Below are 25,679 nucleotides of genomic sequence, written 5' to 3'. Positions count from 1 at the left end.
ATCCTTAAGTATTGAGGGAAACCCTAATAGCCTGCATGCAGCACATCGCCACAATATAAAGTTAAGGCAACTAAACAACCAAGAGAGAAATGTCAACCTCAAAAATGTAACATTGGATCTGTATATCCGCATCGGGGAATAACATTATAATCTCGTTCACGGTAGAGAAAGATGCATGTAGGCTACACAGGAAAAGTAACCGTGAAGACACTGAATTTAACATAAAACTGCTGTCATTATAATCACAAATACACTTACATTGCTGTAAATGAGTTTTATGAATGAATGACTTGTTCTAACTGTTGCTGGTCTTCAACAAGCGCTTTTGCACCATCTGATGGTGAGGTCGACTAACAGCAGATGGAGAGTATGCTCGGCAATCTACTGCTTTTCCTGCAGTTCCTGGACGTCAATGTTGAATTTACTGTCGAATTTGAACCACTGAATTTGTGGAAGCGAATTTGCAAAGCGAAATAAAATGGACCGAAAATTGCCTGTTGAATATTATTGGTTGTATTTTTAAACAGTTTGAATATTTAGGAAGTGAAATATGAAAGGTGAATATGGATTATTGAATTTTTAATAATGAAAAGGTGTTTGAAATGTTTTTAATTGAAATATTCACAGCTTAAATATTCAACCATGTTGAATTTCAGCCCATAAAAATGTAAGCACTAAAAATACAATGCATTAAAATGCAAGCATGGTTAATGCAATGCCTATTTTTTTTCAAGTAGTGCAATTCAACAGGCTTTTTATTTCAGAAACATTTGACATTATTTTACTTCCATATATTTCCTTCAATGCAAATAGTTCTAATAATATTTATTAATATTTTTAATTAGCTGTTATTTTCATATTTTTCAGTGTTCATTTTAAGTTGTAGTATTTGTATGTGCTTTTGTTATTTTTAGTTTTTATATTTCTATTTAGCTTTAATTTTTTTTTTTTTTTTTTAAGCTTTCATTTAATATACTGTGTGTATATATAAGTTTATATATTATTTATTATTTAAATTAACAATAAAAACAGTTTTATAGTTTTAGTTAACAACAACACTGGTTAAAGGGATATTTCACAGCTGGAAAGATGAATGTGTATTTAAATTGGGTCATTTATGTAGTAAAAATTATTTTTGAAGTTGGTGCCTTCTAGACTGAGAAAAGCCAGAAAATGTATTTTTGGCTCATGTGGATGAAAGACTACAACTCCCAGAATGCACTTGCCTCGCTGTCCTATGAGGCCACTCCCAAGCCACGCCTACCGGTTACAGAGGGCAGTATCGGGAGAAATGATACAGCTAGGCTACTAGTCGACTCGAAAGTGAAAAGACAGCGTTTTGTCGTGAGATCCCCCTATGGGCGGGTTGAACACATGCGGAACGAGCTCCTCCTATTGGCTGTAGTCTCTCGCCTCTGGTCAAAAAAGCCTCAGATGACGCAAAATGACGTTTTTTGTGTCATCAGAGGGTTTTTTTCCAGACACACAATACAGAAATCTCTCGTCTCAGGGGGACATGAGGGAGGGAAGCAAGGTCATTCCAAAATACTACCGGGTTTCTACTGATACTGATGCTAATCGGTAGCCTGGGAAAACCCAGACAACTTCCGGCAAATTTAGATTTGCTCTGCAAGTAGTCTGGCAAAGAGCCCATTCAAGCCCATTTCTAATCCCTCGAAATCGCGGCACCAATCAGAAACGTTGGGGCGGGCTTTACACGATGACGATCGCTCTGATTGGTTTTAGGTCTATCCAATTGCGCCCAGAGGCATTTGAGTGACGTCCGTTGATGAAGCGCAGCAACTTTTAAATGCATATTAAAATTGCAAACACATGAGGACAGTCTCCATGAAAGACCCACTGGCAGATGAACGTGCTACTACATTTCTCTCAGAAACGGTAGGAAATGAAATTAGATTTAATAGAGGATTTTAACTGTGACAAGATGATTGACAGGGCAGTTTACGTGACAGGACGCACGCGACAGATCCGTCCGATAAAGATGACGAAGTAGTATGTCCCAAAGCTTGCCTACTTTTTTGCTACACATTCAAAAGTAAATACCTTTTCTTCACAAAAAGAGTACATACTTTTATGGCGTAGTGTAACTTAGGCGAATTGGGACGCAGCATATGGCTTTACATGATGACGATCGCTCTGATTGGTTTTAGGTCTATCCAATTGCGCCCAGAGGCATTTGAGCGACGTCCGTTGGTGACGCCCCTTTGGAAATGAGTTATTAATGAAGCTTTGCCAGACCATAACTCAGTTACTACTGAGAATGGTCTGGTTTTAACCAGGCTAGCTAATCAGTGAAGTATCCCTTTAAATTCAGACTGTATTTTAATCACAGTTACACAGCAGAGGTTGTGACTGAGGCTTTTGTTAAGAAAAAAAAAAATCATACCAATTCAAGTTTTGGAAAACTTTCAGCCTGGTTTCTATATTTTTAACTCTCAGAGCGAGGGCAGAAATGCTTGAGAAGATCACGCTGTCCTGTAAGGCTTTTGTCTCCCTGAGTCTAAAATGTGACCCATTTTCCTGTCGAGCTGGATTTGAAAAACTTCTTAGAGAAACTCAAGTCTGGAGGTTTTTCTGATCCAGCCCTCGTGCCCAGACCTGAGAGAAAACTCTGACCCAAATTACATACTGTACAAACTTAAGCTTCATTAAACGAGCTCTGAAACCAGAGCACAGTCCCAAAGCCTGCTGAGCCGCCTATATAACTTTTATAGCTGTCATGGACCCTAATAAGTGACCGACACATTTAAAGCATTTTTTGTTCATTGAAATAAAGCCGAAAGGTGAAAAACCTAAACTAAATAAAAGTTAGAAATGTTCTAAAATAAGTCGGAAGTTGAAGCACTAAAACTACTAACTGGAAATAAACACAAACTAAAATTGATCTAAAACTGAAATAAAAATAAATTAATAATTATATTAAATTATAATATAAAAAAAAAAAATGAAAACTGGAAAAATACAAATAAAAGCTAATTAAAAATATTAATAAATACCATAATATATAGAATACTAAAAATGTTCCAATAGAATTTAATGTTAGAATGTTAAGCTTCCAGCAAAACCCTAATTAGCATTAAAATACAGAAGTATTGGGTAAATTACACCTTTTTCATAGATCATTTTCAGTATTTCAAGTATATTTATAATCAACATTTCTCTTGCTTTGTCTGCCATCTTTCTCTGAGCTCAGCACAATGCATTGTGGGATTGCGTCCAGGAAAGAACACATGTCGTGCTGCCGTTGAATGTTTTCCAAAGCAAGGTATCGCAGGTGTCAGCATATTTAAGTGGCCTATCTTTGCATGGGTAGCATCGATTAAGATGCCTCTTCTTCTCGAAGGCATACGAGGAGATTACGATCTTATACATCTGAAAATCTGGTAGGCAAAACAAACGCAGCAGGTTTACGACGCGCCGTCGTTCATCATCGTGACACGCTGTTTTGATTTTCTGCTGATACGGTGACAGACGAGACAAATACAATCTTGTGTAATGATTTCAAGCAAGACTTTGTGGTTCTAACTCTCACTCTCTCTCTTTCTCTCAGTTTGTTTGCTCTGCTGTCTAAGAAGCACAATAAAGTTTTGGAGCAGGCGACCCAGTCCTTGCACGGGCCTCTGGGAGCAGACGACAGGACCGTCCTGCCCGACTATGTGAGTCCATCCCTCAGTTCACTGGTTCACATTAACCCATCAGGGCTCGAGCATTTTACATTTATGCATTTGGCAGATGCTTTTTATCCAAAGTGACTTACATTGCATTTCAAGGGACACATTTCATGCATTTGTGACTAAAAATAGATGTGTGCGAACTGTACAATGTATTAAGGAGTACATGTGCGAATAAAAAGTAGGTTAAGTCTTAAATTCATATTTCTTTTCATTTTTAAGGTCCGATAACAAAAGTCTTGATTATCTTTTTAAGAGGTCTTAAATTTGGGGCCGGAATCGTGATTATTGCGTGATATCGTGATAATTAATCTTCAAAAGGTTATGATTTATAAAATTAATATGCGTGGTGTACATTTCAAAGTAAATTAATTGCTGTTATAAAATAAAATAAATAAATTCACATTTATTTCTTTATCTCTTTTCGCAATACATTATCATCATTTCAAAGCAGCTTTACAGAAAATGCTTGTCTACATTTCATAAATGCTTATGATTTATGGTTGATGAATTAATGAAAAATATTTACTTTATGGTGGTTTTAAAAGAGTGCATATTTGATCACCCTTATCGTCTAAATGAGCATATGGAAGTAGTGAAGATATTTCAAAATAAGAGTCTCGTTGCATTTCTGCTTGTTTATAATTAAAAGTCCCGCATTATGCAAAACATTTTTTTTTTTTCAGTTTTTTTTTATTTGTATTTCGCTTACACAACACACTGTATCTGGAATTTAATTCAGTGTTACTGTAAGTCATTCTGTGATTATTAAATAAATACAGTATGAAGCAGAAATCTTTTTTTTTAAAACCTAGTATGATTTTTACATTCAAATATATAAAATCATGTTCCTTTTAAATGTCTCCTCATAAACTTTTTTATCAGGGAAAAACAAATTATTTGATACATTTTCATTGCGCACCTAAACTTCTTTTATGCGCTCCTAAAATGTTCAAATTAGTAGCACATGTGCTCCTTGGGGAAAAATAAGCATCCAGCCCCGCCAATACACATTTACTTTGGCCTCAACTGATCATCGGATGTTAAAACCAGGTGTAAACAGCAACCTTGAGCCCTTGACACGATCTTAGAGCATCATTAGGTGTGTGTGTGTGTGTGTGTGTGTGTGTGTGTGTGTGTCTGCAGACAGTCCTTCTGGCTAGACATAAAGACACATAGTAGACATAAAGGGAGGGCGGGGCTTGGGAGGAAAGGGGCGAGGGGCTATTTCAGGAGGTCATATAGGTCAGTGGATTCGACCCTAGAGGGCAGCAGCCAACCCTAGAGAGGGGGCGGGGGTGTCTGGGACAATGGGGATGTAAATGGAGTGTGTGTGAGATGATGGGAGTCTTCAGTGTGTGTGTGTGTGTGTTTGTTCCACAAACAGCCTGAGGCCGGAGCCTTGCAGATGTCTGCTGTGTGTCTGGGTGGGTCAGACTGCTGTCTGCTGTCCTGATTAAGCCCCGCACCCCTGCTTTGTGCCTCGCTCTCCTTCCATTCACATCTATTCCTCTCCATCTGTCCATCTGTCTCTCTCTTTCTCTCTCTATCTGAATATCTTCACTCGCACTCCCTTTTCCGTCAGTTTCCACAGTTCCACTGAATGATGACATCACTTGCTATGTTACTACATAACCTGCCCACAAAAAAACGAACAGACGTACTCCTAGTTTCTGAGAACATGTTTTAACACCCAAAGTCATTTGATTTAGGATCTTTATGCCATCACAATCTCTGGTGAATCGTTATAAAAGTTATTAAAATGTACAAATAAAATTCATAGTAATCCATTATAAATAAAAATATATGGAAAAATCTGATCAATTAAAAAAACTAGTTATTATTATTATTATTATTTTTTATTTTTTATATTTTTTATATAATAATAATAATAATAATATACATCTGGAGAAGCATTTAGAAGTTATTGAAATGAGTAAAATTAATACCAATCAATTATTTTTTATTGTAAAAAATATATAAATTATCATTAATATTGTTTAAATAATAATAGTAATAAAAATGTTTTTATTATTATTAATACAAATGCTATTATAAGCTCTGATGAAGCGTTCAGAAGGTATTTGAGTAAAAAAACAGTAGTTATTTAAATCAGTAATCAATGGTTATTAATTATAATAGATGAATAAAAAAAGATTAAAATGTTATTTTTTTATTAATCAATTTATTTATTTATTAGGCGTTTTATTTGAGATGGACAGAAAACTGAATTTTATATACTCATAAAATGTAATTAAATAGCTGTACAATATTATTAGGATTACACAATTAGAGTATTGTCCCGGGTGTTTGTTTTCAAGTGTCATTATCACAGAAGCCGTTTAGGTTTGTGTCGTCTATTTTGTTGATGTTGTTGTTTTGAAGACCGGACTTTGTGAGGATGTTGTCCCACCAGCGGGTTTAAGAGCCAATGCAGAGCCAGTTTTCCCAGAACCACCCTTTCTTCAGTAGAAGCGCATGATTGGGCTCCGGCTCTGTGTATTTCTGTGTTTCTCAGAGGAGTTTTATGGGAAGGACGTCCAAAACGGCAGTTATCAAGCACGAGTTTAGACTTCATTTGATTTTGCAAGCCTTTCCTCTGTCATATCTTATAAGACAAACAACATTCACACACGCACACACACACTGTTTTTGTCTGCTGTCACTGTTATCGCCATGGGATTTCCTTCAATCTATGGGAACAGATGCAGTCTGTGATGTTAAGACTGTGTGTCTGTACATGAAGAACATCTTATGAAATGAATATCGCCAGCTATCTAAAATCTGCATGAGCTGCTTTCCAAGACATCAAGCAGCCGATATGCGTATGAAAATGAGAAATTAGCTGGGGTAAAAACAAAGTTCATTATTTCAATTAATGTTTATTTTATTTTAAGTAACAAAAGTTATTTTATGGTTAAAAAAGGGTTAGTTCACCCAAAAATGAAAATTACCCTGTGATTTACTCAAGCCATCCTAGGTGTAGATGACATTCTTCATTCAGACGAATATTATCTGAAAGATGCACTTTTATGAAGGATAGATGCACTTTTATGATGGATAGATGCACTTTTATAATGGATAGATGCACTTTTATGATGGATAGATGCACTTTTATGATGGATAGATGCACTTTTATGATGGATAGATGCACTTTTATGATGGATAGATGCACTTTTATAATGGATAGATGCACTTTTATGATGGATAGATGCACTTTTATAATGGATAGATGCACTTTTATGATGGATTGATGCACTTTTATGATGGATAGATGCGCTTTTATGAAGGATAGATGCACTTTTATGATGGATAGATGCACTTTTATGATGGATAGATGCACTTTTATGATGGATAGATGCACTTTTATGATGGATAGATGCACTTTTATGAAGGATAGATGCACTTTTATCATGGGTAGATGCACTTTTATCATGGATAGATGCACTTTGGATAGATGCACTTTTATGATGGATAGATGCACTTTTATCATGGATAGATGCACTTTTTATGAAGGATAGATGCACTTTTATGATGGATAGATGCACTTTTATCATGGATAGATGCACTTTTATCATGGATAGATGCACTTTGGATAGATGCACTTTTATGATGGATAGATGCACTTTTATCATGGATAGATGCACTTTTATCATGGATAGATGCACTTTGGATAGATGCACTTTTATGATGGATAGATGCACTTTTATCATGGATAGATGCACTTTTATCATGGATAGATGCACTTTGGATAGATGCACTTTTATGATGGATAGATGCACTTTTATCATGGATAGATGCACTTTTATCATGGATAGATGCACTTTGGATAGATGCACTTTTATGATGGATAGATGCACTTTTATCATGGATAGATGCACTTTTATGATGGATAGATACACTTTTATGATGGATAGATGCACTTTTATCATGGATAGATGCACTTTTATCATGGATAGATGCACTTTTATGATGGATAGATGCACTTTTATGAAGGATAGATGCACTTTTATGATGGATAGATGCACTTTTATCATGGATAGATGCACTTTTATGATGGATAGATGCACTTTTATGCACTTTTATCATGGGTAGATGCACTTTTATCATGGATAGATGCACTTTGGATAGATGCACTTTTATGATGGATAGATGCACTTTTATCATGGATAGATGCACTTTTATCATGGATAGATGCACTTTTATGAAGGATAGATGCACTTTTATGATGGATAGATGCACTTTTATCATGGATAGATGCACTTTTATGATGGATAGATGCACTTTTATGATGGATAGATACACTTTTATGATGGATAGATGCACTTTTATCATGGATAGATGCACTTTTATGATGGATAGATGCACTTTTATGAAGGATAGATGCACTTTTATGATGGATAGATGCACTTTTATGATGGATAGATGCACTTTTATGATGGATAGATGCACTTTTATGATGGATAGATGCACTTTTATGATGGATAGATGCACTTTTATCATGGGTAGATGCACTTTTATCATGGATAGATGCACTTTGGATAGATGCACTTTTATGATGGATAGATGCACTTTTATCATGGATAGATGCACTTTTATGATGGATAGATGCACTTTTATGATGGATAGATGCACTTTGATAGACTTCAAAACAGAAACAACCAATCACTGCTATTATAAAGCTTGGAAAGAGCCAGACATTTTTTTTGTATAACTCCGATTGTGTTCGTGTGAAAGAAGAATGCCATCTACATCTAGGATGGCTTGAGGGCGAGTAAATCATGGGGTGATTAAAATTTTTTGGTGAACTGACCCTTTACGTTTTAGTTAACTATAATAACCCTGATCTGTACGAAGAGAGAGAGAGAGAGAGAGAGAGACAGACTGCAGTGCAGTGCCACGATTATGGGATGTCTCAGTGTCTTAATACAGGTCAGAAAGTGACCCATTTACCATCTCCCTAAAGACACACACACTTCCTACCTGTCTCTTCCTCTGCCCTTCTTTTCCTCCCTCGTTTTCTTCTCCATCTGTTTCATCCTCAGTCCTCTCATCTCTGCTGTTTAAAGGCTCTTTTGATTGTCGCAGCAGCAGCTGGAGCGTTTACTAACGGGAAACGCTGAGCTCGTTTTCCTCAACGTCCTCCAAAAGCCAATATGTAGTCCAGCACTCAGTTTCTGATCATAATGTGTCAAACCGGTGTTCAAATCTCAGTGAATCAGTAAAAGATTCACCTTAAAGATGAATCTCCATTTTGTCCCGTCTCAATTCCGTCATTTACCTGACTGTTGCTATGGCGACGACCATCTACCTCTTGGGATCACTGTCTCGCCTTGACCTGACCTTTGACCCCTGACCTCTGCTTGAGAGCATAAGGGCTTGTAACCATGGAGACAGGAGTTTGCCTCTTACTGGCTTAGATGGTATTGACATCACAGTCATTAGCTGATCATTAGACCACACACACACGCGCGCGCTCATGCACGTATGCACACAGACAGATGACTAATGACTGTCTGGCACTGGATGCATGTGCACTTCCTGTTCTTTTCTATCTATTTCTCAATACACATACACACTATTTGATTTTCGGTAACATCTTTCTTTGTCTCTCTCTAGGTTTATGAATCATTGGCTTATGTACTGACTGTTAGTGATGTAATAAAACCCTTTACCATAGGTGTTAATCTCTGGTGGAAATAACCCACGCTGTCAAGCAGCCACATTTTTAAGTTTCTTCTGCTCACCAAGGCTGATCAAAAATACAGTAATATTGTGACATATTATTACAATCTAAAATAACTATTTTCTATGTGAATATATTGTAAAATGTAATTTATTCCTGTGATCAAAGCTGAATTTTCAGCATCATTACTCCAGTCTTCAGAGTCACATGATCCTTCACAAATCATTCTTATGTGATTAATTTCTGCTCAAGAAACATTTCTGATTATTATCAATATTTGTCAGGGTTCTTGGCTGAATATTAATTAGAAATGTCACTTTTCATCAGTTTAATGCTACCTTGCTGAATAAAGTATTAATTTCTTTACAAAACCCCAAACAATAGTGTTTATATGGACATTCCACTCACAGTGACTCTTCTGATCAATGTTAAGGTGATAAATAATCAGACCGATAATAATTAATGAAAAATACTAATAGCACACAGCATAACATCTGTGTATGATTAGACTATATGATTAGAAGATACTTGAATTATCTACAGAAGTGCTTTGATTGTGTCTGTGTAGGATTTGTTCCACACACTCAGGTTGTTCACACATTAACATCTGACCTGATTTTCCCTCTCTGTCTCTCTGTGTGTGTGTGTGTGTGTGTGTGTGTGTGTGTGTGTGTGTGTGTGTGTGTGTGTGTGTAATCTCATTAGTCTGTACTGTAGAGCATATCGCTCTCATCCCTAATTCACTCCTACGTTCTTCTCGTCTAATTATCACTCCCTGTTTCTGTCTAGACACCTCCAGCTTCTTTCTAGGTTGTAGTTTGATCCGGTTTCCCAGACGTCCTTCTCAACTGCTTTTGCTTCACGCCCCACATTACACTTCGAACATCAAGTACCAGACCAGTATTATTTACCAGTCTGAACGGACCTTTGACCTGTTTGTCGAGAACCGCAGGTCTAGACGAGAATTTCCAGGTTTCGGTCTGATCCCGTCCTGCACATTTGTTGCATAAGTCTCTTAAATTTGGTTAATAACAGCGGCGACAGTCTCCCACCCCGTTAATATTCCCGACTGCTGCGTCCGCAGATCTTTTCCGACATGTAGGGGGTCGTCATGGGAACGGAGGGCAGGAATTTCCTCTGTCTGGTGAGAAGGGGAAGGTGTGAGGTACGCGACCCAGAGCGGAGGGCTTCGGCTGGGCTTAGATCATCAGCGCAACTGCTGCAAACTCAACATCCGCACTGTAGAAATAAACCAAAAACGAAAAGATACAAATCTGTCATAATTTATTCACAATCCCGTAATACAAATTATGATATTTTAAATGAATCCCCGAGAGATTTCTGTCCCTCCATTGAAAGTCCATGTAACCAAAACTTTGAAGATTCAAAAAGATCATAAAAGCGTCAAAAAACAAATTCAAGCGGTTTAATCCGAGTCTTGTGAAGAGATTCGATCGCTTTATGTGATGAACAGATTTCATTTGCGTCTAAACATTGATCAACACACATACATGTACAGAAGCACAAGCTATATGTGAATAAAAGCCTGAATTAAATCTGTTCATCATATAAAGCGATCATATAGACTTATATTATATGGCTTAATTCATATAGATTAGTTCTGCAATGCCTTAATGATCTTTTTGGATCTTTTAAGTTGCATGGATTTTCAGTGGAGGAACAGAAACCTCTCAGGTTTGATTAAAAATATCTTAATGTGTGTTTAGAAGATTCTTACAAGTTTGAACTTCCACACTATTTTTTACATTTATTCATTTAGCAGATGCTTTTGATCCAAAGTGACTTAAAAATGTGACCCTGGATCACAAAACCAGTCATAAGTCGCACGGGTGTATTTGTGGCAATAGTCAACAATACATTATATGGGTCAAAATTATCCATTTTTCTTTTATGCCAAAAATCATTAGGATATTAAGTAAATATCATGATCCATGAAGATATTTAGTAAATTTCCTTCCGTAAATATATAAAACATTTATTTTTATGAGTGAATGCAGCGAATCGTGAACATAAATGGAGAACTTTAAAGGAGATTTTCTCAATGTTTTGATATTTTTTTGCATCTTCAGATTCCAGATTTTCTAATTGTTGTATCTCGGCCAAATATTGTCATATCATAACAAACCATACATCAATGAAAAGCTTATTTATTCAGCTTTCAGATGATCTATACATCTCAATTTTAAAAAATTGACCCATGTGACTGGTTTTGTGGTCCAGGGTCACAAATTAGGAATACAGCATGCGATTCATCTTCAGGAGGCAATATCACGAGAAGTGCTATGAATACAAAAGTTCAAAATAGTAGAAGCTTAGAATAGAAAGGGATATAAGAAATAATGAACTCATTCAATATTCGTTAAAATAAAATTTTAACTAGCAGATATCACCATGAAACTTTCCCAGTTGATTACCTACATTAAATGTATTACAAGTTTTCTGTAATTTAATGTTTAAATATGCAAATTAGGCAATATCTAATTAAATATGCGCTAATTTGCATATATAAAAAAAAAAACGAAATCTGAGTATTGGATAAAGCCAGGTTAAAAATGATTTTTTCATTGTGTTCACATATTAGATGGGAAAAAATTACAGAGGGATTTATGGATGTCTACTTTTGTTATCCTGTAAATCAGAAAATACTGTCAGTAGCCTTAAAAAAAAAGATTTTTTTTGGAATAAAAGGTTATATAAATCAGGCTAGGAATAACATATTTACAAATCCCTCTGTAAATGTCTTCATAATATAACTAGGTACAAGACTGGAAAGTTTGGTGTATATAGGTGCTACTGAAGTGGAGATTTCGGACTTGGAGAATGAGAGAAAAGTCATTTTGAGAAAACGGGCTTTAAAGATTTATCATCAGCCAATGAGATTGCGCATTCAGTCCTTTTACTTTCACGATTGGTTGCGGATAAAAAGGAAATGACCATATTTGGATCTGACAGCATTGTACAGGAGAGAGAGAGCTTTCTAACGGTGTGTGTGATGACAGGGAGCAGACAGCGATCGCGAATGTTGATTAAGAACGCCAACTTTTGTTGAATTTATGAGAAATCTACAGACGCAAACAGACAAAGTGTAGTCAAATAAAGACCTAAATGTGTATTTCGGACTTTTTTTCACCACAAGTCTGAAAGAAGACATGTTATTGAAGACAAATATCCCGAAATCTCAAAATTGACCAGTAAAAAAACCCTGATGTTTTTTCCTGCCGTGTCTCGCCTTAATGGACATTTTCCACGAAAACCTGTTTGAAATCAGTCATTATTTGTGCAGTTCTGTTTGCTGCCACTAGAGGCGCCTGAATGACACATTCCTGCTTTAATTTAACAGCATTGGGGTCAATGAAGTTTCCATCTTCTCAGGGTCTTGCATCATGCGTCGGTGTCAGATGTGGCCTTTATACGTGTGCTGACATCAAGGATGGTGTTTCGTCTGTCGCCGCGGGTTCAGGTATTAACAGATGGTGCCGTATGGGGACACTGAAGGCGGCTTAATCGTGTGCACGTGTGTTTGTGTGTGTGTTTCCAGAGGAATTTATCTGCGTGAGTCTCAAGCAGAACAGTAATCACAAAGGCCTTTCCAAAACCTGCTGTCTTTCCAGTAAAGCCTTGTTCTTCTGGCACTGGTGCCACTGTGAGAGTGATTCAGTCTGAGGTCAGCGGGACTGAGCGCTTTACACACGTATGTGTCTGGCTCTTTGAGGGAAATCCGAAATCCGAAATCACGTTTTGTCTGAGTAGCTACTACACTTGAACTTCACGACCGTTAAAAAATATGCTCTATATAGTAATAATATGGGTAGTATGAATGAAATTCGGATGTACTACATCCGCCATGTTGTTACTGTCATGTGACCTTCCTACTGTCCACTCTCCTCAACCACTGAAGAAACATTCATTTCTGGAGCAAAAACACTGCAGGATGAGTTTCTTTTCTTTTCTTGTTTTCTTTTAATTTTTTTTATTGATCTTATTTTCTTTTTCTTATTTTTTTTCCTCTTATCCTTTTTTCTTTTTGGGTTTCATTTGATTTTAATTTACTTTACTTTCTTTTTAATTTTCCTTTTCTTTATCTTATTTTATTATTTCTTTGTTTTTTATTTTCTTTATATTTCTCTTTCTCTCTCTCTCTCTCTCTCTCTCTCTCTCTCTCTCTCTCTCTCTCTCTCTCTCTCTCTCTCTCTCTCTCTCTCTCTCTCTCTCTCTCTCTCTCCCTCTCTCTCTCTCTCTCTCTCTCTCTCTCTCTCTCTCTCTCTCTCCCTCTCCCTCTCCCTCTCTCTCCCAGGAGTTGAATTATGTTTGCAGTGTTTGTAAACGATGCTGCGGTTGTTTGTCGTACAGTCAGTGAAGCTAATTCCATAAAACTGTGTGTTTTTGTACATTCCCGGGCTTTTGTGTGTCACTACACACACTCTGAGCTTTCTCGAGCTGCCATCTCCAAAAATCACTTCTGTTAGCTTCCACACAAAGAGCATTTGATGTGGTGTGTGTGCGTGCGTGCGTGCGTGTGTGTGTGTGTGTGTGTGTGTGTGTGTGTGTGTGTGCGTGTACGTGTGTGTGTTCGTTCCTATGGAAACCGGATTGCACATTCTGTTCCATTAACTTGCTTTTGTCCGGAGAGATTTGTGGCTCGGAAACTGACATCAGTCTTGAGAATAAGCAATAGATGAATAACATGAAGAGGAGGCCGAGATGGCTGCAGGCAGAGACTCTGTATAGGGAAGGACAGTGGGAGAAAAGGAAATGAGAAGGTCAAAGGTCAGAAACTGAACGCTCTTCAGAGACATGACATTTTTTTTAACGAATTTGAATGTCAAATGCATTGTGTTACTGAAGAGAAGAATCTTTTGGCAATTGTTTATGTGAAGATATTCTCATAAACAACAGCTACTACAGTTATAACACATTATAATACTAGCTCATGCTCAAATGTTTAAACAGTATATTGCCATGTTATGTTGTGCATTTTATAATGAATTGCACTCTTTGAAGCAGTCCCTTAGTACTATAGCTCTTATACTTATTTATTCGAGATGTAATGCTTTATAGTTTTGTAATGCAATTATACCTATCTTAACATCAATTTTAACCCCGGGTTAAGGCCAGTGGGCCAGTATCTATATGTTTGTGGGGATTTCTGAGTTTGCATTGAACAAACTGCTGATGTAACACCCACCCTCACACTCACACTCACTCACACACACACTCTATACATCCATACGGCTTGAAACATTCTTCAATTTGATGCATGAAATATATATGATGCGGCTGCAAAAAAGGGAGAAAAGATGCATTTCTGTTGCCCCCGCTTTAAGTGTGTGTGTGTGTGTGTGTGTGTGTGACCCAGAAAAAGTGTGACGGCCCAGACTGCAGCAGAGCACAGGGAAATGTTAACCCACACACACAGTGTGGTGTTCTCTGCACTGTTGGCACCTTCCTAGACAGCATTAGTCCATGCGTTTGAACCAGGGATTCAAAGGTTAGGAGACAATTAGTGTTACTGATCAAGCCGTTTGAAAGTTTATGGTTGACGAGATTTATTAATGGTTTGAAAAGTCTCTTCTGCTCACCAAGGCTGCATTTATTGGACAAAAATACAGTAAAAACAGTATTATTGTGAAATATTATTACTATTTAAAAAATATTCTGTCATTACTCGCTGCATTTTCTCTTTCCCCCTCAGGCTCAGGATCTGAATGTCATCGAGGAGGTGATCAGAATGATGTTGGAGATTATAAACTCCTGTTTGAGTAATTCCCTCCATCACAACCCGAACCTGCTGTACGCGCTGCTCTATAAGCGAGAACTGTTCGAACAGTTTCGCTCGCATCCCTCTTTCCAGGATATCATGCAGAACCTTGACACGGTGAGACTGTGTGTTCCTGCTCTGTTCCAAACCACAGGGAGCAATCTAGTGTATACACCGACAGCTACCTTCTAACACCATGTCCTAACCAGACGCGATGAGATAAGATTCCAGCGACAAATAATTTGTCTGGTCCACACTAGATGCGACGCGATTGCGAGATGCGTCAAAATCAATCAAAACCCACAGCCAATCAGAACAGTGTGTGGGCGGAGTCAGCCAATCAGAACAGCGTGTGGGCGGAGTCTTGCGGCACCAGAGAGTAATCTTAACGGCACTCGCAAGTAAATGGATAAGGCTACATAATCAAATTCACAAATATTACACCATTTAAACATTATTCAAATACATAGGCTACTGAGTCACTAAAACAATCTTTGTCAAATAATACACTTGTCTGTCCACAGTTTGAACGTTCTTGTTTCCATTTGTTTAATTTCAAGATCTGAGGTGAATTATCCATTCACGGCTACAAAGATGGAGCACTAAATGATGTTCAAAGTCACATTACACGCTTTTAGCATTAAATAAAGCACATAAACAGTACCTGGGATTTTCATCGCCACACTTTGTGTTTGTTGTTCCAGCGCGACGTCGCAGAAAAATAGAAACCGTTTCTAAAACATATTCGTCGCGTGTCGCCGTCGCGGCTGGTTAGGACAAACACTCTGATTAACATGGAAAAGATACGCTGAAACTAAACCCCATAAGTGACTGATTTGAAACACTCTTCATGAGCATCAAGTCACATGATTGCTGTTGACTCCAGTAGAGTTTTACATTGAACAAACTGCTGATGTAACACACACACACACACACACACACTCACTCACACTCTATACATCCTATATAGATGAAGATGACATGTTGTGAAGATTGTTTTTAAATATTAAAAATGTGTATAAATAATTATATGTGACCAAAACATTGAGTTTGGTCAAAACGAGGTGACTTTTACCACACAAAACACAAAAAAAGACCTACTATGGTATATGTTGCCATCACTGTACCATTGTACTGCAAAAGTACTGTGCTTATATGCCTAAATATGTTGCCTAAGATTGGCACCTCACTAGATTTTTTTCACAGAGCTTTTGCTTTTGTTTAGATATGTAGTTCATGTGGCTGTCCGTATCACTCTCTAAAGATGATACTCTAGTGCATGGTTCAAAATCCTCAGTGCAAACATCCATATAGATGAAGAGATTTACACTAAACCTACTGCATTTATATTGTGCAGTAGAAGCCCAGGGGGCTTCTGGGTAATCTACAGAAGTCAGGAAGTAAATTCCCTCTTTAAACACACACTCACACTGGTGCATTAATGCTGCATGACTCCCTCCAGCCTTAAACACACCACGCAGAATAAAATAGCTTTCATCCAAAACTGAATTAATGGGATACTAGTGCACTGCAAACTGCACTGTATATACTGTGTGCTGCATAAAATGTGAATTTTACTTTCTAAAATTCAGAAATCCAGTTGTCATGCTAGAAATAAGTACAGTAATTGTGCATATTAAAAAAAATTTGTACAAATGTCTTCAATAAGTTATGATTATAATGGGTTCTGTTTGCTTTTTTCTGGTTTTAGAACCAGTTTTATTTTTTATTTTAATTTTTTTTAACCAGGAAGGTCTTTTGACACTCAGATGAGTAATGAAGATGTTTGATTATTGCTGTTAATTAATTCATCATTACATTGCATTCTGGGATATTGTATCACACACACTGTGCAAACACCATATTTTACAGCATTGCACTGATGTCATGGCGTTAGCTATGTTTACATCAACGAATTTTGGGATATCGCATCAAAAAATCTGAATGGAAATACCGAAGACGCATAAATTCTAAAAATGTGAATAAAAACGACCATTTTTTTTTATCCGATAAGAAGATTTGTGCATAAGCCACGATTGATGGAAACATATATAACTAATAAATCCCTCATTGAGACTAACCAGCGGACCAATCACATCGCACAGCATCTCAAAGGTTGGTTTGGTCGTTCTGAAGTCTCTGTCATCAAAATTATTCGGTTTAATTCCCTCCCACATGCGTCTCACATGATTGCGTTCCCAAACACCAGCATCAGAACACAAGATATATATCATGACGGTGTTTATTGTGTTTCATCTGCCGCTCTGAGGCACAAGTCATTTATGATGTAAGTAAAAAGAGCCACAGTGACTGGCAACATAGCTTTTGACTGTGTGTATGTTGGTGTTAAGGTGATTGGATTCTTCAGCCAGCGACTGGAGCAGGCAGGAAGTGACCTATCAGTGGAGAGAGTTCAAGAGGTCATCAAGAAAGGTGCTGTGGCCCTCCCTAAAGACCGTCTGAAGGTAAGCGCACACATGAACTCTCTTTCTGGCGTCCTCTCCACCCATCTGACCTCTTCACTCTAATATTTGTTTTATTTTCAAAACAAAATATTTGTCTCTATCTAAATATAGAACCGTGACATTTCACTTCCTCCTAGAGACAGGAAAACTAGTTCTTCTAAGATGCACTGGATTAATAATTAATAATTCACCAGCTGACTGTATCACTCAACCGCCATCTGTGCGCACACACACACATCAGGTGTTACCCTGGTAAAAGTTATTAGTTTCATAAATAAATAATCATCCAAATAAATAACATTTCTAATCCACCATGTGTTTTGCAGTATTTTATTGAAAAAAATTGTTTTTGTATTTTTAGTCCTGTTAAAAACTCTTTATGTATATATTTTTTATGTAAATATATATATTTTTCAATTAAATTGTAATAATTAAATATATTTACTTACTAACTACCTCAAAACAAATATGTGTGTATATATATTCATTGAAAGAATAAGTATACAAATATTTTTTAAATACATTTGAAAAAAGTTCCAGAAAAAAAAAAAAAATATATATAATATATATATTTTTGGGAACTTTTTCAAATTTATTTTAAAAATATTTTATATATATGTATATGTGTATATAAATATGTAAATCTATAAATAAAATTAGTAAAATGAAGACTTGAATGTATGTAAAGACAGAAAATAGGATGTGCGTCAGATCCACGTCATCTGCGGCAGCTCTTAAAGTGACAGAAGCCTAATAAACCTGCAGCTGTGATGTCTGTCATTAATGTTAATCAAAGAACAAAAGACACTCACTGCTCTTCACTGAAAAACGTTTGCAGTGTTAAAAATTAACGCTCTACGATGCGAGTAAATCACTCGCATATGCAAAGTTAAACTTAGCCATTGGCTAATAAATTGTTCGATTTCACTGACCAGTGTTTGAGTTAGACGCTAAGTTACGGTATAAGTTTAGCTTAAGGATAAATGGTAGCTTTCAATTATACTGTAATTCTGAATGCTTGTAATTAATGGCTAAAATTGAGAAAAAATTCTGTTTCATAGAGACATCAGTAGCAGTATTGGTGTATCGGTGATAGGGCTGTCACTTTACGTGTGAAAATCGATTTGACAATCGATCGGACAAACCAACACAAGTTTAGAAAACGAAAATAGGGAATCGATTTTAACTGCCTTCTCTCGGAGCGCGTCCAGCTCGTCACGATACGCCCGCAGCGAACGCGCGTCACACAGCAACTGCAGGCTCTGACACACACTAGGGGTTTCATCAACTAGTCGACTAGCCGACTAGTCGACTGTCACAACCACTAGTCGGCGCTGTCGGCCCTAATCGACTAGTCGGAAAACAAAATGGCGTCAGGCGCTGAGGTACCTATGCGTCCAAAACGGTCAAGGTCATGGAGTGCAGTGTCGCATTTGGTGCAATATAGATGGACACGCAAAACGGGACACATTCAGAATTAATAAACATTTAGTAAACTACCGAACAGCGCGAGTGGGAAATGGCGCACCTCACACGGGCAGGGCTACGAGAACGGACACAGCACTGGTGATATAAAACGCACACACACAGGTCTGTTAACTAAAGCGATACTTTTAAGGTTGTCTAATATTTTTCTGACTAACAAATTACCGACACAGTAGGCTAAAGGGTAGATTTAAAAAAAGAAAAAAGAAATTTAAATAAAGAAAAAACGAAATTTAAATAAAGAAAAAACGAAATTTAGGCTAAATAAAACAAATGAAATTTAAATTAAGAAAAAAAGAAATTTAAATAAAGAAAAAACGAAATTTAAAAAAGAAAAACGAAATTTAAATAAAGAAAAAACGAAATTTAAATAAAGAAAAACGAAATTAAGTTAAATTAAAAACGAGATTAATTTAGATTGATAATAATGGGTAAAAAGACTAATACATTTTGTTTCTATTATTCTATTTTCCACAATGTCAAAGCAACGCAGCTTAACCGAAAACACAAGCTCAGGCATGCACTTCGGTCCATACAAACTCCGCTGTTCTGCACTCTAGCGGTTCGAGCCGCGCCTGAATCGCGTGTCTCACGCAGGCAGTGTGCAAACTCCAACCTGTTAAGCTGAGACGCTCACGCCACGCAGCCAGTGTGTCGCAGGTGATACAAAAATATAGTGGTTCAGTATAACCTACATCAAACTTGTATCGGCCTATATGCTTAAATGATATTTGCTTAAAGATGCAATGAAAAATGCACAGTTAAAACTATATGCAAAAAATATGTCGTGATGTTGACAATGTTATTGTCTGAGGCTAGCCATGTGGCAATGTTTATCTGCAACGTTCGCTGATGCGCGTGGTGTGGCAGTTCATAACAAGAATGTTTTAAATACAAGAATGTTTTAAATGAATGCTGCTGTTTTTGTATTAACACAAGAATAACTGATGAATTTATTTATTATGTTATTTCTGAATTTCAAACATACATTTCCAATAATTCACCAGAACTCCTTCCTCTGTCTTCCTTAACAATGCTCAATGCGTTAATGCGTCAATTTAATGAATAAATAATTTAACGACTAGTCGACTAGTCGTCGACTGTTATGCAAAACTAGTCGACTAGCAAAAATCAGTAGTTGTGAAACCCCTAACACACACACATAACAGCAAATTATCCTTCTGCATAATGTCTCTTTTTACTACAAAACTGTGTATTCTGCCGGTATGCAGACAGTCTCAGGCATACAGATACAGATTCGGGCTCCGGTCTACAATCGCCTACGTAGGAGAAATTTGTTTGACATTTCTTATGGTAAACACAGCCATGTTGAAACCCGCAGTGATGTTTTTCATTGATGTCATGGCAGTCCACTCTGCTTATTGTGTTTCGAGAATGTTGCGCTCCTGTTTGTCATTGTGCACGAAACTTCACGCCAATAAATCATCAGGAATATTGCTGACTTGTGCGCGTCTCAAGCGCGGCGCGCCCTCTTTACGTTCGTCCTAATGCCTGTTAGTTGTCCGTTGATTTGCCTATATTTGCCGTTTAAAATGGAAACGTCTTCAGACATGGAAAATTGATTCAATGAACACTTATGTCTCAAAAATCAAACACAAAAGTGACAGCCGTAATCGGTGATGCCAAATGTGTATTTTTATGTATATTTATAACTCTAGCTGAATTTCTTTGGCAAACTTTACACTAAAGTTTTTTGTTCTTTAGCATTTGCCGATAATTCTGTACCTGCATGTAGCAGGTAAATGAAGCTGTGCTTTATCTGATACGAGAGTGAGCGGCGGGTGTGAACACGCGAGCAATCATGTTTGAGAGCGGGTCAGGCCTCATCTTCATTATCACAAACGACTCCTCCGGGGCCATCCATTACACTTTATAACACATGCGGGTAATGACATCTCCAGAAGAACAGGAAATCACACATATCTGTCTCTGATATACGGGCTAAAAGACTGGAATAAATCTGCAGCACGTGTCTCGTTACCTTCTTATCCTTACCCACAATCCCCTCTGATCCCCCTAAATCAGGGAAAAAGTGGCCGGTATGTGCCGTTCATCCGCCGTTTAATTGCGTGTTCTATCACATGTTCCGTGTTTCAGATATCACAGACGACATCCATCAGGTTAATGGCCAGACGAATGAGTTTTGAGGGCCGATAGAGATCGTTAGACCTGAGAAACACCCGCAGACCTTCATGGATGGGCTGATGTATATTGTCTGGTCATTGCAAATCGTTCTCAGTGTGAACGCCATTATGAGGAAGACGTTCTTGTAACTGAAACTTATGTGAAAGTTTTGTTTGAGACTTTAGCAACAGGTTGGGCTGGCCGTTATGTGACGGTATACACTGCGCAACTGGTAATAAGCTGCTTTGTAAACCAGACAGAACAGATTTGTTGTCTATTAACGATTTAGTGAGGTTAACTAGTTTATCTGGATTATTTTATTTTTTTGATATTTAGCAACAGCTTGCACAATAAAACCTGCTGAGAAACATCACGTCTGAGAAACATCCCCTTTCAAACACTTTCAGATGGGTGGCTTTGGCCTTCGTTGAGCTTTCAGCCTTGACTTGTGTTTTTAAGACAATGCAACTAATATTCCAACATTTAAAAACATGTTTCGAGACCCGTGGAGTCTGTTCATGTTTCAATCTGCTATTAAACACAAGAATGTGTGTAAATATCCCATAAAAACATGCCTGAGTCCAAGACCAGCCTAATTATTCAGGACTTTATACATATAGTATATTTTTATATATATTTAGTGCCCTATATGTATAAATATGAATGTACATATGTGTTTAAGTGTGTGCGTGTGTGTGCGTGTGTGTGTGTGTGTGTGTGTGTGTGTGTGTGTGTTCGTGTGCGTGTACACGTGTATATATGTGCATATATACATATTGAGCAAGTTTATTTATGCAACACACTGACTAGTGATTTTAATATTGCATAGTCTTGCATCTCTAATTTCTACTAGGTTTTCTCTAGTAGTTTATTGGTGTGTGTGTGTGTGTGTGTGCGCGTGTGTGCGCGCGTGTGCGTGTACACATGTATATATGTGCATACATACATATTGAGCAAGTTTATTTATGCAACACACTGACTAGTGATTTTATTATTGCATAGTCTTGCATCTCTAATTTCTACTAGGTTTTCTCTTGTAGTTTATTTGTGTGTGTGTGTTCGTGTGTGTGTGTGTGTGCGTGTGCGTGTACACATGTATATATGTGCATATATACATATTGAGCAAGTTTATTTATGCAACACACTGACTAGTGATTTTAATATTGCATAGTCTTGCATCTCTAATTTCTACTAGGTTTTCTCTAGTAGTTTATTGTTGTGTGTGTTTGTGTGTGTGTGTGTGTGTGTGTGTGTTGGGTTGTGTTTGTGTCCTGGGCGTCCCCAGGACTGGGAATGAAAAATTCTCGTCTAGACATCCAGACTCGTGTATACACACACACACACACACACACACACACACACACACACACTCAAGCATGCAGAAGGCAACACTTATCAGAATCAGAGTCCCAAGAGAGCAACTGTGCGCTTGAGGGATGTTCCGTACCCTCGGTCCTGGTACAGACGGCCCTTATTCCACCACAAACACACACACAAAGGAAGCGTGAAGGGCCAGACTGCCTGTCTGCCCAGAGCTCTACCTCTTTCTGTCTCTCCTTTTTCTTTCTGTCTCTCTCTCTCTCTTTAGTGTTGAATAGGAGCTGCGACAGCCGTGTGTGACGTGGACGGAGTGACAGAGGCGGTGGAATTTGTTGTTTGGCCAGTGCGCTGGTGTGTGTGTTGCGTGGTGATAAGACAGAGACACCGTGGCTCCTGTGAGGGAGGGCGACATCAGTGTAACACACACACACACACACACACATGCTTTCATAAAGGCTTTTGGATGCATTTTGAAATTCTTGGATATGACACTTAACTAGTCATGAAAAAGACTGCTTTCTCAATCAGGTTTTTGCAGATTTTTCTGTTTTCTAATGCATTTAAAAGCTGAACTGCCTTTTTTTATTTTGCTTTTGAATGGAGTCTCTTCTGCTAAAAAATACAGTGAAAACAAGAATATTGTGATAGATTATTACAATTTAAAATAACTGTTTTCTATATGAATATATATTAAAATGCTATTTATTCCTGTGATGAAAGCTGAATTTTCAGCATCATTACTCCAGTCTTCAGTGTCACATGATCCTTCAGAAATCATGCTAATATGATGATTTGATGCTCAAGAAACATTTCTGATTATTATCAATGTTGAAAACAGTTGTGCATCCTTGCTGAAAGAAAAGTCTTACCCCAAATTATAATTCTGGTCCTTTTTTGAACAATTTATCATTACATCTAAAGAAAAAAATCATAATCTCATCCCAAAATGTTTTGAATTTCATCCAAATCTAATGGGTCGCCAACTTTCTTTTTTTGTGATGTCACTAAGGCCTTTATTTTGACTCTCATTATGGATATGCAATGTTTCGCTTGTCACAATATATTCTTATCAGTGTATGTCTTGAATCAGACACAAGTGATTCATGTCTCTTTCTCAGTTTGTGTGTGTTTGATTTTGCCCCATTTTAATGTAAAATCATCTGCGTCCATTTCCCCTGTGTGTGTGAGCAGACTGATCCGTGTGTGTGTTTGTGAACTGTTTCTGCTCTGAGGCTCCGACTGCTGCAAACCAGGGCCAAGCCGACTGGCGACCTTGGAGCTCAGCCAACCATGAGCCAATTCTGCCCGGGCTCTGTCTGGCCCTTCTCTTCCCAGGAAACACTGGGGCCCCGCAGGGGGGTGTATGTCTCTCTCTGTGTGTGTGTGTGTGTGTGTGTGTGTGTGTTTGAGAACTGAGAAGAGAACAGTTTGACGCAAGACTTCAGTTCAGAGAACATCTAAGAGTTTAAATAGCTCTGGGTTTGCATCTGCCCTCAGTGGGACTCATATGTACTCTGACATGAATCCCAGCGCCTGTTTATTTCCTGGTTCATTTGAGTCACTTCTTGATGAAGACCTTTTATTTGTACGCCATCAACACGTTTAAATTATGTAATGTGCTGTAATTCAAAGAATTACATGATATTGGATTGGGATTTTAAAGATATTTTGTTAGCTTTCAAAAGTTAATTTTTTTTTTCTTTATTATAATTTTTTCTTTATTTTAATAAAAAAAAAAAAAAAAAAAAAAAATATATATATATATATATATATATATATATATATATATATATATATATATATATAGCGCTATATAAATATATATAATTTAAATTTAATTACAAATGATATATTTTATATTATAGTTATGTAATATTTATATATTTTTGGTTTCTTTGTTTCCTTTTTTATTGCTTTCATAAAAATGAAGCGCAGTTTACCCAAGATTCTTATTGAATTCTCTTTTGAATTTATTTATACATTTTTATCAGATTTTCATTAGGGCAATACAATAATATTTAACTTTTATTAAATAAAATTACTATAATAAGCATGAAATAAATACTAATAAATAAATAAATACATGAAGTATAAATACATTATTTTTATTTTTATTTTTTTTTCATAATGAGACTTGGATTATTACTTTTCACTAATGAGAATTTGTGGGAAATGTGCTTAATTGACGGAAATATTGTCACAATATAAAAAAATATATATGTTTTCAGCAAGAAAAATATAGTTTCTTAATTCTTTCTTTAGATTTTAGGGACGAATATGACAAAAGGGAAGTTCTTGACACATTGACCCGTAAAGTTTTTGAAAACAATAAAGAATGAACTAAACTAATCGTTCATTAATCGTCCTCCGCCATTCTGAAAGTGGTTGACCTTGTGACCTGGAGTCCCTCATCACGCGAGTCGCTTCATGTCCTCCCACGTGTGACAGACCGGGTCCGTGTGCTTGTATGGCGTCTGAAAGGAACAGACAGACTTTGACCGGCCATGAATAGAGCCGCAGTGTAGCCGAGCCAGCAGACCCGGAGTCAGCGAGTCCAGCCAAGTTCTGAGCCCTTTCTGTGGAGTCAGATATGAAAGCGCTTCAATACAGCCTCTGTCTTTCACAATGAGAGCGCTGGGGAATATGATAGGATGCTGATGCATTATTAACGGCGATGGGCAGCTTACCTGCTGTCGATTGGCCTGCGACTCACCTGAGCGCTGGCTTGGGTCGGCTCGGGTTGATTGGGGTTGGGTCAGATCGCTGTTGATGGACCCGCCACCTCGCAGCTGCTGGTTTTGCCCGGGACGGCCAATCTCCAGGCGTTCCCTGCATATTTTATGTAGGATATATTGTAAGTGTTTGGTTGAGCTGGATCATGCTTGGGTTGTGTTGGCTTGTCTAGTCACGGCTCGATTCCTGTAGCTGTTCAAACCGGCAGCTGTCTGATCGAATACTATCACTCTAATGATTGAGATGTACACTACCGTTCAAAAGTTTGCGGTCTGTGAGATTGAAGTCTCTTCTGCTCACCAAAGCTGCATTTATTTGATCAAAAATACAGTAAAAAGGGTAATATTGTGAAATATTATTACAATTTTAAATAA

The 25,679-nt window shown here is 37.3% G+C and overlaps 1 protein-coding gene and 1 long non-coding RNA gene across 2 annotated transcripts in view; one reads left to right on the top strand and one right to left on the bottom strand.

The window, feature by feature from the left end:
* Positions 1-25,679, top strand: part of dym (dymeclin) — an 83,937-nt gene that overhangs the window by 49,783 nt on the left and 8,475 nt on the right. Inside the window, exons 14-16 of the mRNA XM_082141628.1 lie at positions 3,572-3,677; positions 15,092-15,274; positions 17,509-17,622. Of these exons, the coding sequence (XP_081997754.1) occupies positions 3,572-3,677; positions 15,092-15,274; positions 17,509-17,622 (403 nt within the window). The remainder of the gene's footprint in view (positions 1-3,571; positions 3,678-15,091; positions 15,275-17,508; positions 17,623-25,679) is intronic.
* On the bottom strand, positions 7,525-24,251 carry LOC309478221. The gene is made up of 3 exons (XR_014198873.1): positions 22,700-24,251; positions 7,935-14,119; positions 7,525-7,792 (listed from the first exon to the last, which is right to left on the bottom strand). It is a non-coding gene; the product is annotated as an uncharacterized lncRNA (long non-coding RNA).

Source organism: Leuciscus leuciscus (assembly GCF_965113295.1).
Source record: "Leuciscus leuciscus genome assembly, chromosome: 16".
Lineage (NCBI taxonomy): Eukaryota > Metazoa > Chordata > Actinopteri > Cypriniformes > Leuciscidae > Leuciscus > Leuciscus leuciscus.
The sequence above is the reverse complement of the archived record's forward strand: the minus strand, read 5'-3'. Positions and strand labels throughout refer to the sequence as shown.